We start from the raw sequence: 19,886 nt of genomic DNA, 5'->3' as shown, positions 1-19,886 counted from the left end.
GCTTATCTAGATCGAATGTCTTAAAACTAATGCACACATTAATGAAAACATTCAGTTACCAGAAGGATAAAAACTTCCGGAGCACCTGAGATCACCCCTAGTTTTTGCTTATTCTTTAGTTTTCTATGTTATGTCATGTGTACTATTGTTTGTATGTTTGCAGTTTTCTTTTGATTTAAGAGTTTGACTGTCCCTCTGGAATATTTCGTCCCTCTTCTATAACTGATAGATAGTTATAAAAAATGACGACACATCATTATGTTAAGGAAGGAAAACGGTTGGCTGTTTCTACATGTCTTTCGGGTGATATAGTTGTTAGTTTGATATTTGTGACCAAGAAAAAAATAGCCAGAAACAACACTTCTTACAGTTTTCAATAAGTTTCATGACTGATGAAATTTAAATGTAATCGACAGCATTTCTCATAGACCTGACCGGATTTTAAATCATCAGATCACTAGAAAAAAACAACAGTCTTAACAACTTGTAAAGAAATTATGGTGCAAATGGAAAGATTTAAAAGTGTTTGAGATTTGAGGAGTTTTCCATATTCGAATGATTTCGTTTAAATATATCATGTTCAGTGATTATTTCTAGTATCACCATTGCAATAGATTAGCAGTTTCATCAAATATGATAGTTTTCAATAAGAACCTATCTTTGCAATGGAGAGTTGTCTCATTGACAATCAAACCATATCTTATATTTATCAATCAGTCTTTTTTGTTAGGTTTCTTCCTTACTGGTTGATACCATGCATCTCTTATTTTTATTGTGTCATCAGTGTATTTTAATTGGAGTAACATGTAGTAAAACTATGTGTAGTCCATTTTTAAATGATTGATAAAAAGCAGCACAATCAACTGACAAGAACGTTTATTATCAATGAAGTATTTTCCATTGAGTAATTACATATATATAAACAGATTATGTACACAAAATCTCTCTCTCTCTCTCTCTCTCTCTCTCTCTGTTTGTTTCTCTGTCTCTCCTCTCAATAGGAAAACACAATAAATAATTCAATAAATAAACCATACATCAACTAATGAACCATTCACAAAAAAACAACACACAATTTCTATAAATACCATACAGACACTAAATGAAAAGTTAACGACAAATAAAAATGTCATTCTTTGTATTGGCTGCAGTGATTAGTCATCTGAGGGGCCGTACACTTTACTGCAATCCCTTAACAATTGTGTCACGGTTTTTTCGCCACTATCGTACTCTTCCCAGAACTGGTGGAGCCGGCCTTCCAAATCCTTAAAACGGCGTCGCTGATGTCTGAGAACCTGTTCCTCGGATACCAATCGTAGAGTAAGATCCACGATCTCAGCTTCTCTCATTAACTCTGGTATAAGGACATAAAAGCTCACATTCGACTTCCCTGAATTTATTCGTGTGTGCCAACCTATAAATAACATAAACATTAATATTTTTAAGGTTTGTTTATGGGGGTATAATATAGTTAGCAAATAAGTTACTACTGTAAAGATACTATTAGAGTTTATCTATTTATAAATATTGTCGTTGTTTATATTAACGTAAGAAAGATCATTGAATAATATATACGTACGGATGTATCTATATTCCACTCCTCTTGAGCTGTAAGTTGTTTTCAGTCCCAAATCTTGAACTTTCCGCCAAATGGCTTGACCGAAATGGAAAGCACAACCTTTGATGCTTGCATTTGGAAAGATATGTCGTATTGCTTTCCAAGCACCTGTTAAGAGAAAAGGAAAGATTAAACCACTTACTAAGTCATTAGCAATTCTAAGTAGTGTTAATCGTCTATAAAAAGAGGTTGCTAGTGTATAAATCCATCCGTACTCAAAAGTGTACTTGAATTTTCAGTTAATTTTACACCAATTTAAAGTTATTTCGATTTATTTTTCTGTAATTCTGTGAAGCTGTATAAATTTACCTTTTTCAAAGTCCAAGCAAAACCCTTCCACATGGAGTACACCAATCTTCCTCTTCAAACATTCAAGAACCTACATGTATATATAATAGGAGATTTAGATACGAATATATCAGGGCTACAAAGATACAACGACAGATATACAATACATTCTATACATGTCAAATCTATTTTCAAATTCAAAATGGTTAAACGTCACATTTACAGATTAGAAAAACTTGAAGTCGATAACAAGAAAAAAAATGACGATTATGAAACTTACAGGTTTGTAATCTCTTGTCTTCTTTCGAGACATAAGCACGAAGACCAGTGGAACCTGCTTCAAACTGTCTCCCTTTTTAATGAAGGCGTGGATGGACCATAGCTGAGTGAATGGGTCTTTCATTATTTTGAAGGTTCCATCACAAAACCATTTCTTTGCATACTTCAAAAGTTGTAACTGTCCGGGCGTTGAAAATACCAAGTGACGCTGGTCGTCTACTCTGATGTCCTCAATCAAAAAGTTGTCACATTGGAGGTAATCTGTATCGAGCTGTATATAGAAAATTTGATTGAATTAGTTGAGTGTTAACATATTTATTTCAGAATACCGTAAAAAATAAAAAGGATTCCGAAAACAAGCTTTTTGCAGCATTAAATTTATTTACTAGAAGTAGCTATACACGTGTGTTGCAAGTTGACTATCTAGAAAATCATAAATTTTTATTTTACCTCGAAAAACAATGAGGTTGGTTCATCTGGCCTAAGTTCTTCTCGGACAAGGTTTGCCGTTCTTTTTAGGTTGTTTTGATTTGGCAGCTGATGGTCTTCTGGTTCTATATGACGAAGCATAGCATCATCCACAATACGACCAGCAGGTTTATGGATGTCTTGGAGTGCTGTCTGTTTTACCTAAAATTTAAAAGAATATTATTTAAATTTTTAAAAAGGTATATGCATAAAATTCCGAATGCAAATTAATGTACTTATATTTACAGAAATTTTCATATCTAAAGTCAGTTTCCACTGAATTTACATTTCACTTTATGATATTTTATAATAGTTGAAGTGAAACACGTTATTAACCTTATATGTTCCTCTGTTTTGCATACCTCTTTATGAACTAGAACTTTTTTCAAAGCCCCCTTGTCTGCTGGGTGAATGTGGGGTTTAGGGTTTCTTTTAAAATTTTCTCCCTTCTGTGACACAGTAGCGGGACAATTACTGCCTTTAGATCGTTTAATACATCTCCAGTAGGTGAAATCGCCTTTTGACATCTAAAATATAAAGAATATACATTGTCGTACCGTAGTCAATATATCTTAGTAAACCGCAAGGATAGCAAAAGTCTTACTTTAATTTCATAATTCATATTCATACCATGTAAAATTTTAAGTAGATACACTTTTGCCAAAGTTTTTAAAAAAAGATAATTGTCGAGATACTTGAAAAAAATATATACCTTCTTTGTGTATTCGTAACCGTCACTGCTAACCAGTTTTAAGTTGCTTCTTTGTGTCCCCTTTTCTATGATGGCAAATGTTGGTGGACCATCTGGTAAAATAGTGTCAGGCAACTCCGGCTCTTGTATGGAACTGTAAAAATAAACGAAAACATAATAAGCATTCTGTGAAAGTAAGGACTAGTTTTGAAGCTATGAAATGCAATATTTATTTGTGTTAACACTTTCAATTAAATCAATATGTTTTTTTTTTTAATGTTATGACATATTTTATGAAAATTTAAAAAATCATTTAGGTACAACATTTGTTTAATATATATATATATCTTACTTTTCAACAATCTCCTGGTCATCATTTTCATCTTGGTGATGGGTAAAGTCAAAGGAAGCATCAAGTGGTAAGGGCGATGGAGGATGCACACTGGTTGTTCTATTTAAATGCGTCTGAGATGCATCGGGCAGTGAAGGGCTCAATATTCTTGATGAACGGTATGTACTAGGTGGCGGCATTAATGACTGTTCTGGTGCAGCTGCCACACTAACAACGTTATATGTCCTGTTAGGTGACAATGGCGACAGAATACGCCTTGGCACTCGAGGTAAGCCATTTCAACGTGGCGTGTAACTTGGTGATGCTGGAGTTGCATCGTTTGTTGAACTGTTTCCAACTGTATTTGATGTTGGTTGTTCTATTGATGCCTGTTCTGGTGCCAAACTTGCAACGTTAAATGTCCTGTGTGGCGATAATGGCGGCAGAATACGTCTTGGCACTCTTGATAAACCATTTCTGTGTGGTGTATTAAGTGGGGATGCAAAGGAAAGATTTGTTGGATTGCTTGTAACTGAAGGTTCTTCTGTGAATGTGGAATTTACAGAGTTGGATTTTCTGCTAATCAATGAGATATTGAAGGTACCGTATTCTGTCAGTGTGGAACGTTGCTCACTGTCTTGCTCTAATCTGGTGGATTCAACAGGAGCATTTTCTGTTGTGTTTTTGCATAGGTTGCAAGTAAATGCAATGTCAAGCTTTCCTTTCATTAGACGACGATAGTCTGTTTGAGTTATGCCTGTAAAAGTGATCATATACGTGTTTTTTTATGTTGAAAATTCGAGAGCAAATACAGTAGTAATCAGTTAATAAGACTTGAAGCGAGATATGTTTATAGAGTCAGAGTAAAAATACTTCAGTTATGTACTTATGTATAAAGTTTAATATGTGTTTGCCTACTCAGTATTTACTTTAACATACTGAACTACGGAACACTACGCTCTTCTTAGTATTAATATCAATAAAAGGAAGAACAACGGAATGAAAGTAGATGTGTTAACTATATATATACTAGTATATACATATGTGATACATTTTAAAAACATCTATTTCAGGTTTATACAAACAAAAAGTCCCAAAATTAATAGAAAACGTAACAATTTATTACTGGCTATTATTAATTTGTTGCATGCATAGTAACAAGTTCTTTAAATATTTTTTATCATAAATAAGATAACTGTATGCAGCATTTTTTTTTTAAATAATAACTTTAAGATGAAGATTTTAAGATCTATCTGAATCGTATAAATGATAGGAATGTGTGTTTCATAAAACCAAATTCGTTGTAAATTTTTTTTTTTTTTAATTCAATATATTAAAATTTAATTAATATATATACATACCTGTATTACAAACTCTGTGTACCCATCTTTCACAGTTATCACAGGTCAGTGCTTGTTGTCTGGTAGTGACAACACGGGAACACTCGACACAATGGTCTGTGCCCATTATTTGACGAAAGTACAAAATTATTAATTAAAGCGGATATACAGAGCGATTCGTGAAACAATTTAAAAATATTAAAACACTATGATAATATTTTTAGTTTCTTACCAGATATATATGTACTTTTTACGCAATAAATTTAAAAAGAGGCGGTACTTGACATTTTATTTGTCACATGGAGTTCAGCAGGATAAACTCAAGCTGCTTAACTAACGGGATATCATAAAAATGTTATCAGGCTGTCATTAAATACCGCTGTCATTAATTATTATGTGATTATTATACTGTCAATATATAATCATCACCTATTTCCTGAAACTTCTCTAATTGAAAGGATACATATTAAAGGTAGCCATCCTATTTTTTTTATTGCAGTTAGTTGGAGATAATCATAAAATCGTCATAATACCATCAATAAAATACATAATTTAAATTGGGGAAACAATGATAAAAAACGTCACTTGACAATGTAACATAATTATTTACAGTTTATTAGATACGATGCAAAACGGGGATGCCATTTTTAATGTTTATCAAAATTTTTAAAGAAAAAAAACCTGAATTTCACCGTAAAAATATTAAATACAAACACTATTTATTTATTCCCCTAGGGGTTTGGAGGCATATATAAACTATACAATACAAATATATACACAAATAATATATATGCAGAAATCATAACAAAATAAACAGTGTTTATAAACACTATAACATATATAAAGTTGTATATAACAGTATTATTCATGTAGGTTTTTGTCTCCTCCAATAATAGTGCAACTGTTTTAATTAAAGGTACAGTAAGCTCTATACTATCAAATGAAGATAGAAGTGATTGTAATCTATCATTTTCAGACAATTCTATTATAGTTTAAATCCTGTATTTTATTTTTGTCTTAAGTATTTGTATGAGCTATATTTTCTATATATTAGGTATATATGAGAAAACCATAAAAGATACCGTTTTTGCTGAGCCATGTATAAATTGTTCATATATTTTACTAAGTATTAATTTCAAATTAATTGAATATAAGTCTTTATTGGCACAATAATAAATCTGATACATTTTTATTATGAATGTACCGAGTTTGTAATATGCCGAGTTTGTAATGTGCCGAGTTTGCAGTATGCCGAGTTGACATGTCCCGAGTTTGTAATGTGCCGAGATGTCTTGCTTCGTTTATTTCTAATCAAGAGCAAGCCCACCATGAGCATGATGAGATAATTAATTTCCGTATGAGAATTGTAAGAAAATAAACACTTTATCTGTAGCATATCCTCACTGGAAATCTGACTTTCATTGATCAACAATATTTTGTATGAAAATTTCAAGGTCAACAGTTGTTCAATTTATGTTTTTAAAGATTAAATGGGTATAATCCTGCCTGCAGTTGGAGTTCATAGTACATTTTGTAGATTTGCCCCTATGCAATGTATTCTCTAGATATTATCGGTAGTCAAACCTACAAGGGGATCTTTCTATGTCTTGATTTGGACAACACTGATTATATTTCGTTAGACACTAAAATTTGTGGATAAAGTCATCCACGAAAACCACGAAAATTGGTACACAACAAACAAAAGTACTTTCACAGTATTGCAAAATTAAAATGTCCACTTTTTACTCTATATTTCTTGAATTGGTATTTTAAACCATTTTGAGCAAATAGTCAAATTAAGATAAATTTAACCCTTGTTGATCAAAAGGTATCGGGCAGTCAGGGGTACTACTTGAACAAGTGTATTTTATTTACTTGAAGAAGTGAAAAAAAATATACACATATAAGTAAATAAATAATGTTTGAATAATCTCCCCTTAATTTTCTGAAAAAATTACTTGTATAAGTAAATTTTTCTTACAATCCCACAAAAATCCTCAAGTTTTGAGATGTAAAATCATGCCTTTAATGATTTTTCCCAGGTTTGCTCAAATTTTTTCATTAAAGTTCAATGTTTCATCTCATTAATTCATCAAAGAAACTGATTGAGCAAAGATCTTGTATATTTGCGCAAGGCCTTCAAAAATTGCTCCTTTGGGGCTTGTAAATGAGCAGTGTTAAGAAGACAACAGACAAATGGGACTTTCATTGTCCACGAAATTACACTTAAATGATTAGTAAAGACATCTGCAAAGGGTACACAATTTAAAATGCTATTAGAGCAAAGAAATATTAAGAATTCAAGAAGAGAAGAAAGGTTGATTTTTTTACCTATACAAGTAAAAAAATCTGAATGCCGAAGGGACATAACTCAGCCAATTTTTTTTTTACCTATACAAGTAAATAAAATTCACTTGTATAAGTATCCTACAAATTTACTTATATGTGTATATTTTTATTTACTTCTTCAAGTAAATAAAATACACTTGTATAAGTAGTACCCCTGACTGTCGGGTCGTTCCGGTCCAAAACAGATCCGGACCCAAGTCAATCCGGCCCCAAGTCGATACGTCCCAAGTCGATCCAGCCCATGTCAATCCGGCTCCAAGTCGATCAGGCCCCCAGTCAATACGGCCCCATAATAAATGATAAGGAATAATTGGAGTACCAGTAAGATGAAATATTTTAAGTCAATACAAAAATGGTTGTGATTTTGTCTGTTTGTATAGCAGCTTCAGCATATTAATATTAACTTATATTCCTTGATAACTTTGAATGTCATGGCAATTTTTATATATCTAAATCACACTTAGAAAAGATAAATAAATATTATCAATCCAATGGAACCTATAAAATTTAACTCATCATAATGACTTGTTTCATCAAATCACTTGTTTATTATAATAATTAGTTTGTTTATTCAACAATTGTTTTATGATTTAGACTAAACCGTAATACCACTTGTACTCACTTTATTCAAGCAAATCCTGACTAAAGTTACGTAATCAACATGGTCTTTGAAGTTTGTTCTGTTATTTGGTGTTACATGTATGTCTTATTTATAATAATTAATTGTATCTTTTTTTCAGGTACCATCAGAGGATTCTAGAAACAAAATTACCAAAAAACATTTATCCAATAAGTCCTTTAAAAGCCATGTACGATCATGTATGAAGTTTTGAAAATGGGGAGGATGTATCAGCTTTCCATAAAATGTCAGCTAGATCTTTTTCACAAAATTGTCAAGCCAATTTTGTTTTATGGGTGGAAAGTATGAGGTTTTAGTAATATGGAGGTAAAAAAGAAAACATCTGAAGTTTGGAAACTGTGTTTATATTTATTATTCTGATCTTTCAATTTTTTTGTTTCCAAATGCAAATTGCGAAATTTCAGACATTTTAATGCTAACATTAAAGTATGAAAAAGTTGATCTTTAAGCAGAAACAACAGCAATTTGAATGTTTGAACCATTGCAGAACTGAATAATGCGTTTAAATTGAGAACCCTATTATGAGTCCTGAAATGGTCAGGTAGACTTTTCCACAGAGTAGCTGCTGCAAAAATAGTTCATTTGATGTCTTGTGTCATGACGAGTTGTCTCATTGGCAATCATACCACATCTTCTTTTTTATATTAACAGCCTGAAAGAAAGAAGCCTTTGAAATGAAAATCATTTCATCCTTACCTGTTTAAAGGCCATTTGCCAATTACTGATTTGATTTGATTTATTACTGATTCTACTTTCCACCCAAATATAAAAAAAAAAAAAATTATATTACATTTCAGCGGAAGAAAAAATGCCCATCAAAATTAGAAAAAGGATTCGATCTTTCTCAAACACAAAATGCATTCAACATTTATAAGTCTACAGGATGCTGGGCCATAAAACTCTTTCTACTGTACAGGTCTGTTTGTCTTCAGTATCAGTCTAATTTTTTAAGTGTAAACACTGCCATTTTTTGTAAATTTGAACATTATTAGTCACTTTTCATTCTTAATTATCAAGTTTTGGGGAAATTAAGGGAGCATATTCAGTCTTTTAATTTTTTATAACCTCTGCTTCATTGCCGTCTGCGTCAAGATTTGCAGGCAGCTTGGAACCTGTTCGAGGTCTTCCTGCAAACACACTCCCACTGGCTGCCATTTTGAACAATGTCACATGATCAAATTTTAACTATTTTTAGAACCGGCAAGTATAAGCGGCTTTACAGTTCGCGAGTATTGATTGGACATCTATACTTGGATCAAAGAAATCCCATATTTGATTGGTCAAAATTTATGGTTCGACTATCTCGGCAGATACATGATAACAGCTGATCAACATCACATCCAACATGTTTTTAATCATATTTTAATAGTAAACAACAACAATAGTGAGCATTATCGGACGCATTCTTCAGTGTAAAGCATGTAAGTAACATCAGTTTGACTTTACAAAGGGTATTCGTAAAATACATATACAAAATTTTTGAAAGAACAAAACAACCACATAAATAAATTTTTCATAAACCACCTTTTGATTGATACTGATAGATAGTATTAACTGTAAATACCAGCTTTTTATTTGTACATATTCAAAGCAGTGTGGAGAGTGGCTCCCTCAAACATACGCCTTGTAAGTTGTTAATATTTAAACAGTCGTCTATGACTCTTGACCATTATTGATAAAAACAAACTGTTATTAGTGTGACTGCTGTTATTCTCTTGTACAGAATACAGCTCCAAGCAAAAAATGAAAAATAGTCTTGCCAGATGTCATTATTATTTGGAATTCATTACTGCATGAGCATTTGTATATTAAATTATGCCCTTTAGAGTGCGTCGTCAAACAGTCATACATGTATTGACTATTCTGGGGGAGGGGTTCTGATCATGAAATCCTGGACTTAAAAACACAAAATCCTGAAATCCAGTGCTTTAATAAAATACGAAATCGTGAGGCGCTGAAATTCTAAAAAACGAAAATTCTGGATCCTGAAAGGGTCAATCCCGAAATCCTGAGCTTTAAAATACCCAATCCCGGACGGCGGAGTCCTGATAAACATGATAAAGGTCCTATCCCCCCTCAATTCTGCTACCTATTGTCTTAAAGATAGAGTACATTGTTTTGTGATGAACCAAACAATAACATTTACGACAGTTGGCAAGAGTTTTTACTGTTATTTGTCATGAAGGTACCCTCATTGGTATCTGGTCGATCCGGCCCCAAGTCAATCCGTCCCCAAGTCCATCCAGCCCAAGTCGACCCGTCCCACGTCGATCCGGCCCCATAATAAAATATGGATAAACAAATTTTAATAGTATAAATGGAAATTGCAAAAAGTATCGGGATGACAACAGGTAAGTGAAGTATTGGAGACTGATTCCGAGTACCAGTTAAAGAACTATTTTAAATTGATACGAACATGAATGTTATTGTGTCTGTTTGTATAGCAGCTTCAACATATTTTAAAATATGAAGTTTTTTTTCAATGATAAGTTGGAATGTCATGGCGATTTTTATTCTATTTATTTCATTCACAGTCACAATTCGAATTATGTATCAGCTTGGGGTCCGCTTGTACCCTTGTGTATGTATACATTTTAACTATTTGTTATTACACAAGATGAAAACAGTAAATGAAAGAAAATGCTAATTACTGCTGTTTAATGTTTGTCAGAATTCTTTTAAATACGTTTTAATATAATTATTCCCAATTATCTTAAAAACTTGTAATAAAAACATATAATAACCTAGTTGTTTTATACTCATCTATTTTTCAAAGGACCTTTTTTTTTACCCTAAACCTTTTACATTATAATAAAAATCATACACGTTTATGAAATACAATTAATATATATATCTTAGTTTTTGTTCCTTATAAAAATATTATTTGTTGGGGCCGGATCGACTTTACATTTGGGCTGGATTGACCCGAAAGCCCCTCAATAGGCTGTTGTATTCAAATCTTGAAAGGTCAGGTTAATTAGGAAATCATACTTACAGTAACATATCTTCAAGTGAATTAACATGACTTGTGACAAAAAAATGAAGTTGTGTATACAATAAAATTTTGAATGGAAATAGGGAATGTGTCAAAGAGACAACAACCCTTGTTGTAAAACATATTACCCTGACTGCAATATTGTACATGTTTTATTATGTGTTAGCTACATTCAGGGACGGCTACAGTGCAGGCGATTTGGTGTCACAATATTTCAGTAGCATGGGTTCGAAAAATAAAAATCTATAGATATAAATAATAGATATATGTACATGTATTTATTATTTATATGTGTAGATTTTTATTTTTGTATATTTTTACTTGATTACTTGTTTTAGCTTTGCTTTCATACAAATACTCCAGAAATTTACAATTTAAATCTGTGAAATATATATATATATCATGTATATTTTATTGATTATTTTTTATTTCAGAAAATATTTGTGATGGCTTCCTGTACTGTATCATTGAGAGCAACTGTGTTATTTTTTGTGGGAACATTTTTTTCTGTGGTATTGAATTTACTGCAAAAACAGCGAGGAATACCTAATTTTCCTATGGAATTTTATAATAGTTACCTTACGTCAGACTGGTGGGTTCACCCAGTGGTTGGAGTAGCAGCAGGTTTGTACTTTAATGTACATGTACTTGTTTACAAATGTACACATTTATATTTGTACTACTGTATTGTCATATTGGAAAAATCCAGCTACATGTACATGTAGTAGATTGTTACAAAACCTAAAAGTTTATTATATATAATGTATAAGTACATGTACTATACATTGTACATGTACATAAAATTAAATGTTTCCTAGAATTAAGATAAGATAATAAATTCTTCTAGATGTTTGAATCATTTAATTGAACAAATGTAATATAAGAACATAAATATAAATAATAAAAACTGGTTTATAATTCAGTGTGGATTGCAGCAATTAAATGTAGGTTTTTTCATTTAAAAATATTTTTTTTTAATTTCTTGTATTTTTGTAATCAACATGTTATTATTTTTATTTGGAGCTAGAGGCTATCTGAGTACACAAACATCTTCCTTTAAATTTGTAATTTAAATAAAACAACATATTGTGGTAAACAGTCTTTGAGACTGACTTTATAATGTACACCATATAGTATAGACAAATTAGTATCTACATAAATTCTTCAACAAAAGACATGTTTCTATATACAATGTACACAAGTCTGACAGGATTTATCTGTATCTAATGGTTTAAGTTGATAATTCCAAATGATTAGCCTTTTATCATGTTTAATGAAAATAATGTTTATTTAATCAAAATATTGATGTGTTATACATTGTACATTTGTTATATCGATGACTGACAAGTGCAAAAATTGTGAAAAGCAGCTTACATTTGTACATCAACAATTTGATAAAATATTAATTATTATGAACAACAATTGTAAACAAAAGAAAGACAACTATTATAACAACAACCTACATGTACATATGTACAAAATGTACATATGTACAAAATGTACATTGTGTATCCAATGCAAGATAAATAAATCAAAATAAATCAACTAGAGAATGATCTCTGTTAAAACAAATATTTTTTTCTTTTGCAGCTTGTATAGGATTGTTGTACCCTTTTTTTGACCAGAAGTTAGGAGAACCACTCGTGTATAAAAGGGAATGGTCTAGTGTGATGAGATGTGTAGCAGTGTTTGTAGGAATCAACCATGCTAGTGCTGTATCCTTTTTATATAGTTGTATAATTTCACTAAATTTTACATTTCCATTTTTTTCACTAGTATTTCTGGCAGTTCTTTTTATGAATGACTTTAATTTTATAATATAATAAGAAACGATAAAAAAATATTGGTGAAGCATTGATGTTCAGGTATATTTTCAATTTAAAATTGATCACCAAACAAAAAAATTGTATTTAAAAAAAAATGATATGCCTTATTTAAAAAAAAATATGGTGTAGCCTAGCTTGAGTCAAACTTTCTTCTCACACTATGTCATGTACGTTGAGATTTATGAACAATATTATTCAAAACTCAAAATCAAATGCATTCTGGCTTATATTTTATTTGATAATCTTTAATATATGTTGGGTGTACTTAAATTCTTTTTATGACTTTAATTTTATAATATAATTTGAAACGATAAAAAAATATTGGTGAAGCATTGATGTTCCCATATATATTTTCAATTAAAAATTGATCACCAAACAAAAAGTTTGTATTTAAAAAAAATGAATATGCCTTATTTAAAAAAAGTATGATGCAACTTTATTCAAACTTTCTTCTCACACTATGTCATGTATGTTGAGATATATGAACAATATTATTCAAAATTCAAAATCAAATGCATTCTGGCTTATATTTTATTTGATAATCTTTAATATGTTGGGTACTTAAATTTCCCCATTATTTAGATAGATGTTTGAATTGTTTTGCCATTTATTTTTAATTGAGTAGAAATATATGTACATGCGATAGAATTTTTTTCTTAACCTTGTATTAGAGATTAGACTTTGCTGACAATTTCCAACTATCATTGACACTGGCAGCCATGTCTATAGGTTTGTGGTGGTTATTTGACAGATCTGGCAGTGGGTTTAGTTTGGGAGTTGGTATTGCTGTCCTGGCTACATTTATGACTCAACTGGTTGTTTATTCTGGAATTTACAGGTAAATAAACTTTATAACTGGAATTTAATATTTATAGTGCGTCTCATTGGGGTCAAAGCGTGGTGCCGGATTGCTGATTTTTTGTAAGGGTGACACGTGAAAGTCAAATTATTGTGCCGTGAAAACAGGAAATGAGGTCTAGAGGGACCCAGGAAATGAAAATAAATGAGAACTGCTTACATACATACTGTAAGCGGGAGACAGGAATCTGACAAAACAGTAAGCTAGATCCTGGATCGAAACCCCCCAATGAGACCCCCTTTATATATAATATCCCCTCCTTTTGTATCTATAAGATTATAGACAAGTTTTTTCTTGACTAAATTTGATTGCTTGTTTTCTACTAAGATGAACAAACAATTAAAACATAATTTCCTATCTCTATTTCTTGCTTTATATACATGTACACTAGAAATACAAGTACAAACAAATCAATAATGAATGATCTTGTATTTAACAAAAAGCTCAACATTACTAAAATTAAGTAATGATTTGAAATTATGTCATCCTACCTTCATTTTGTATTATTATCTGTGACTTTAAGACCATAGTCCAGAGTTCTTGAAATCTTTTTTCCCCTGGTGGTCCTCGCTTCTATTTCAAAACTGTGTTGGTCCTTGAAAAAATTTCGGTTAAAACCTTTCAACCTCCACTTTTCTCTGTTCTGTCATGACTAGTACTGTAGTCAAATTTTATACTGATAAAAAATAAAGAACAGAAAGAAACAGTACAAAATGTACTGCTTAGGCTATCTATATAAAAAAGGAAGATGTGGTATGATTGCCAATGAGACAACTCTCCACCAGAGACCTAAATGACACAGAAATTAACAACTCTAGATCACCTTCAAAGTTTGTTCAAATACCTAAATTCACTTACACGTCTAATGTAAACTTCCCAGCCTTAAAAACATTATTTTTTTTTAGAGAAAAGAAATCTGTATTTTATAAACTAACTTTTTTTTATTTATTGAATTGTACAATGTGGCCCTACACCTACAATGTATTTTTTTTTCGTAATACACCTAATCGCTATTTATTCCATTTCTGATAAGTTCTAAAATTACACAACTTTTTCATCCAGTTGAAACTATCTGGGACCCTGTTTAAACAATGCGCCATGCAATAATGCATGATACTTTTTAATGAAACATGTTTAAACTACCGTAAATACTGATGACCTCTATTTTCGGCGGCATAACACAAACAGGAAATTGTGTAAATGCCTGTTTTTCCCAGATTGGACTAAATAGCATAAGGTGTATTATAACGTCATTATTGACAGAGTTTATGGTCTTTATTGTACAAGGTTAATATTGTTCTTACTTGGTTTTACATGTTCTGTTAATGGTAAAATCGTCACACTATTGACTATTTAGTATTAATTTTTTTTCTCCATCTGTTCCAGGTATACAAAAGCTGATTTCCTGTTTGTAAGGTCATGGGTTCCATGTATATTTTTCTCAGGAGGTGTTACTTTTGGCAATATTGGAAGGCAGCTTGCAGTGGTAAGATATTTTATTTATATGAATGAGAAATTATTAAATTGTATCCAAAATATTACTGTAAATTATATCTTTCAGTTTGACTTTGAAGTGAAATGATTGATCAATCAGTTGACCCCTAATATGATGTGAAGTTATTGATAAATCAGTGTAAGGGTTTTAATCATAATAATATGAAATTTGTCATATATTTATATAAATTAGATAGGATTTTTTCTCAATATCGCAAAAATTAAAATGTCGGTATGACAAAATCGCAATAATAAATGCACGCAGTGATTTCTGAATTTGCAGTAGTCTAGTCTCTTTTTTTGTAGTCTTTTTATTTATTTGATAAATTGATTGTTTACAAGAGGGTATGCTTTGTGATGATATAAATATACACACATCTGTCATGACTGTATGAACTTAGATATAAACTAACAATTTATCTTATATATTTGCAGCCTGAAGAAGAAGAGGAAAAAGTAAAGAATGATTGAAATGGATAAATCAAGACTTTTATTTGATTATAGATCTGTAGACAAAAGTTTTATTTTGTTTATGTCATTTTGCTGAAATTACTCCAGAAGGTTGTTACAAGAACTATTATCAGTCATATAAACGTACAGTGAAAAGTTTATCGGAACACTGATTTTAAAGATAATTGTTAAATCTGGTCATGTAGATGTAAAGTTTGTTGAACAACAGCTTAAACATTGTTGGATGTAATTGTATTCAGTTTGACAAAAAGGAAGGCAGCATAAAACAGGACTAACTAGCAGTCCTATCATGGCATTAGATTGGTACTAATTGATGTTGCATCAAACATATACAAATCCATTTTCTGGTCATTATGAATATATTTGTTTTTGGGATCATGTTTGTGGGCAACATTGTGGCTTAGCAGTTGAATACAGTAAATTCAGAAATTATTGTGTGCATTTATTATTGCGATAAAGTCATTTTAGACTAAAGTGCAATTTTGATTTTTGCGATATATACAGAATAATCCTGTTTTGCTTTTAATATTTATTTTAAAAAATTCAAATTGTGAGTTTTAATTATCGCCATTATAACCCTGTTGCATTTTTCGCCATGATAAAAACATCGCAATAATTTCTGAATTAACAGTATTTTACAAGACAGAGTAAGTTTGTTGTTGTGTGTGGCATGATGAATGTGTTCAGTGTGTGTATTTGAAGAGTAAGTGTGCAAAAAGTAATTGATTTATGAATTACAAATGTGTGTGAAAGAATGAAAAAGAAAATGACATCTGTATGAAATGGAACACATGTTATTGTTAAATATGCAAGTGTGAAAAAGATGAGACTAACAATTGTATGTATGAAATGGGTCGAGTGTGATTGTGAAGTATGCATGTGTGTGAATTGTATAAAATGGGACAAGTGTTTATATGCAGTGTGCATGCAAGAGGGAAAAATGGTCAAATGTATGAGTGGTTTTTATGGGTCTGAACCAGAAACACAAGAAAATTAGCTTGTTTCTTAGAGAAGCATCATTATTGTTGAGTTATGATATAAGATAAAGTTTATAATAAATGAAAAACAAGAAAAAAGTATAAATACATATACATTGTTTGAATTCTTTTGCCATAACAGGTAGGAATTACTTGATTAGGAGTAATTTAATAATTATATGTGGAAATGGGATCCTTGGAAGTCTGAATGTGTCAAACATAGTTCACCGTAACCTTGGCATCATTTTATGAATTTAATGGATTACTGATCAAGGTTTTTCACACTTTTAAAAGCAAATATTTTCAGTGAATGGAATGGTTGAATGGTTTACAAAACCTTTACATGGTCATCTTTGGGGGTTCATCTGAACTTGATCTCATTTACATGGATCTTTGCATAATGTTAAGTTAATGCAAGACCTGTTGTTGACCTTCTGCTCCTGTCTTCTCTATGGTCGGGTTGTTGTCTCTTTGACACATTCCCCATTTTCATTCTCAGTTTTAGTATACAGTAAAAAAGATATCTGAAAAATGCAACATTAAACCAATCATTATCAGTAAAGCAAGCAAAACATTTCAGCTTGTACACCTTACACTTTGATTATAATTGTATTTTCTTTATAGTGGATTTGTTAGATTTTGGCATAGGGACATTCAAACTCCTACATCAAAAATAAACTAAAAATGTCAGGGGTTAAAAAAAACAAACAACAATAGTACACAAAACAACATTAAAACTATGGGTAGGAGCAACGCCAACCCAACCAAAGCGGGGTGGTCTCGGGTCTTGTGGAATGGTTAGCATATCCTGCTTGTCGTGTGGCACCAGTCATATCTATTGTATTAGTACATACCTTCATTTCATAACGTCAACTTGTGATGTCTTTTGTATATCTTACGAAGGATTGACCTAAACTTCACCACTTGGAACTCTAGATATGATATCCTCCTTGTGAACAGCAACCCTCTCTCAATGATAGGAAATACAAGCCATAGAATATCAATTGGGATATATATACTCTGTATGAAGGTGCTACATAGAAAAGAAAAGTTCACAATTGGGAAGCTGAAATCCTCTTCTTTTTTTAAGGTTTGTCTTAAACCGACCCTCATTGTCAATTTCTAGATGAAAGTCAATATATGAGGCAGACTTAACTATTTGTTGTATTCTTTATCTGAAGTTCGATTGGAAAGATGCGTTCAACATCGTCACCAAAATGTTGAATTATTTATTTAGAATCTGAGAGAACATCAACTATATATCGAAAAGGATATTGTTAAGTTCTTTACTTTCTAAGAAGTCTGTCTGGTTTGAATTAAGGAGCAAGTCGGCAAGAAGATGGACACAGTTTGCTCTCATTGGAATGCCGATTGTTTGTTGAAAAATGTCCTCGAAACGTAATATATATGTTGTCAAGCAAGAAATCAAGCGTCTTGATTATGTCAGTTTCAGATTTTTTTTGTCATAATCAGAGACTGAGTGATAAGTTTTTCATCGCTAATACACGATACTTTTTTAGAGGGTTGCTGCTCACAAGGAAATAATTAAACCAAGAGTTCCAAATGATAAAGTTGAAATCATCCAATCGTAAATTTTATGGACGCCATCACGAGTTGGTTGACCGTTATGGCACAACCGTTTCACATGATATCGGATATTTTCATTACGTCGTAGCTAAAATCCCCTTCCCTTTTGATGAATGTGACCTACCTACCGAATCGGGTTTGAAATAACATAAGCAACACGATGGATACATATGTCGCAGGATCTGCTTACCCTTCCAGTTTTTGGTGGGGTTCGTGTTGCTTAGTATTTAGTTTTCTATGTTATGTCATGCACAGGCGCTTGGGTATATGATATTTTATTTTTTGTTGTTTAAAATATTCAATTTTCTATATTTATAATGCATATCTATCACTTCTGTGTCGATTGTTTTAAATACTATAGCAAGATGAAAGAGCCTTGGATTGTATAGTTTTTTTAGAATCCACATCTGATTCACGCCACCTCTAGAATATGTAGTTTCACAATTATTTTAAAGCCCGACTTTGATTGTTGATTAAATTGATGTTAATAATTTCGATTGAAGTTACTTGGAACACAAGGGAGACCAGCAATACACTGTTGTCAGGAAGTGCTGATATTAGATACGCTAATGCTATCTTATGATAAACTCAACATTCATCCTTTATTTTAATCTTGGATTCCAGCGTCACTGATGAGGTTTGGTCTTCCAACAGACTATTGAAATCCCAATGGGTACCAATTGCGCTCCTCTACTTACAGATTTGTTTTTATATTCCTATAAAGCAGAATTTATCCAAGGGCTTGTACAGAAAGGAGAAAAGAAATTAGCCCAGTCTTTTAATTTCACCTTTCGGTATATTGATGATATACTGTCTCTAAATAATAATAGCTTCAGTGATCACTCACATTTAATATATCCAAGTGAACTTGAAATTCAAGATACTACCGACACAGATAAATCTGCTTCATATTTAGACCTTTTTCTCGAAATGACAACTAATGGTAGGTTGAATACCAAAATTTATGACAAACGCGATGATTTTAATTTTCCTATAGTCAACTTTCCATTTTTGTGTAACAACATCCCAGCGGCACCAGCATATGGAGAATATGTGTCTCAATTGATACGTTACGCTAGAGCTAGCTCAAAGTACGTTGATTTTGTTAAACGAGGAATACTACTTTCTCAAAAGTTGCTAAGACAGGGCTGTGAATCACTCAAGAAATTTTACGGTCGCCATCATGAGCTGATTGGCCATTTTATCAAACGTGTGTCAGAAATCATATCTGTTATTCTTCCTCAGTCATAATTACCTTCCATCATTACCGAACTTAACAAAGAAATAACGCGACGGGTGCCGTATACGGTGCAGGAAATGCTTACCCTTCGGAGCACCTGATTTCAATGCCGATTATCAGTGGAGTTCGTGTTGTTTCTTAATTATTATTTATAACTGTTGATGTAAATGTCCTTTGGTTTTGTGAGTCTTTGTTTACTCCTTGGTTTTTGATTTGTTTATTGTCTTGTAGACGAAACGCGCGTCTGGCGTAAATACAAAATTTAATCCTGGTATCAATGATGAGTTTATTCTATATAAGGAGGTAGCAATAAAACTGAAATATGCAACGGTCTATCTATGAAAATTTGGATCACAAGGTTATTAACATACACATGATACATAAATACACCTTATACATGTCACTATCCACTATTTTCACTCTATTTTGTATC

The 19,886-nt window shown here is 31.7% G+C and overlaps 3 protein-coding genes across 4 annotated transcripts in view; 1 reads left to right on the top strand and 2 right to left on the bottom strand.

Annotated features, from left to right (window-relative positions):
- The window catches only part of LOC134707872 (coiled-coil domain-containing protein 93-like), a 33,969-nt gene extending 24,765 nt beyond the window's left edge, over window positions 1-9,204 (bottom strand). For both annotated transcript variants that reach the window (XM_063567976.1, XM_063567978.1), the window contains exon 1: window positions 9,070-9,204. In XM_063567976.1, the coding sequence (XP_063424046.1) occupies window positions 9,070-9,159 (90 nt within the window). In that variant the 5' untranslated portion in view covers window positions 9,160-9,204. The remainder of the gene's footprint in view (window positions 1-9,069) is intronic.
- On the bottom strand, window positions 1,155-3,925 carry LOC134708624 (uncharacterized). Its single transcript, XM_063569271.1, has 8 exons — window positions 3,697-3,925; window positions 3,366-3,498; window positions 3,016-3,180; window positions 2,636-2,815; window positions 2,187-2,456; window positions 1,928-1,997; window positions 1,580-1,726; window positions 1,155-1,414 (listed from the first exon to the last, which is right to left on the bottom strand). Exons 1-8 carry the CDS (start codon window positions 3,873-3,875, stop codon window positions 1,155-1,157), a joined length of 1,404 nt encoding a protein of 467 aa, XP_063425341.1. The 5' UTR covers window positions 3,876-3,925.
- Window positions 9,205-9,220: 16 nt separating the features above from the next.
- Window positions 9,221-16,740, top strand: LOC134707874 (insulin-induced gene 2 protein-like). The gene is made up of 6 exons (XM_063567979.1): window positions 9,221-9,425; window positions 11,434-11,623; window positions 12,590-12,714; window positions 13,497-13,663; window positions 15,071-15,170; window positions 15,614-16,740. Exons 2-6 carry the CDS (start codon window positions 11,446-11,448, stop codon window positions 15,647-15,649), a joined length of 606 nt encoding a protein of 201 aa, XP_063424049.1. The 5' UTR covers window positions 9,221-9,425; window positions 11,434-11,445; the 3' UTR covers window positions 15,650-16,740.
- Window positions 16,741-19,886: the final 3,146 nt, after the last annotated feature.

Source organism: Mytilus trossulus, chromosome 2 (assembly GCF_036588685.1).
Source record: "Mytilus trossulus isolate FHL-02 chromosome 2, PNRI_Mtr1.1.1.hap1, whole genome shotgun sequence".
Classification (NCBI taxonomy): domain Eukaryota; kingdom Metazoa; phylum Mollusca; class Bivalvia; order Mytilida; family Mytilidae; genus Mytilus; species Mytilus trossulus.
The sequence above is the reverse complement of the archived record's forward strand: the minus strand, read 5'-3'. Positions and strand labels throughout refer to the sequence as shown.

Excerpts from the sequence above, each read along its gene's own strand:
- LOC134708624 (XM_063569271.1), bottom strand. The coding sequence starts at position 3,875 with ATGCCGCCACCTAGTACATACCGTTCATCAAGAATATTGAGCCCTTCA. Across the intron at positions 3,181-3,365 it reads GTTACGAATACACAAAGAAG|ATGTCAAAAGGCGATTTCAC; the intron begins GTATATATTTTT and ends TTTATATTTTAG. Across the intron at positions 1,415-1,579 it reads AGTGGAATATAGATACATCC|GTTGGCACACACGAATAAAT; the intron begins GTACGTATATAT and ends TGTTATTTATAG.
- LOC134707874 (XM_063567979.1), top strand. The coding sequence starts at position 11,446 with ATGGCTTCCTGTACTGTATCATTGAGAGCAACTGTGTTATTTTTTGTG. Across the intron at positions 11,624-12,589 it reads AGTGGTTGGAGTAGCAGCAG|CTTGTATAGGATTGTTGTAC; the intron begins GTTTGTACTTTA and ends TTTCTTTTGCAG. Across the intron at positions 15,171-15,613 it reads TTGGAAGGCAGCTTGCAGTG|CCTGAAGAAGAAGAGGAAAA; the intron begins GTAAGATATTTT and ends ATATATTTGCAG.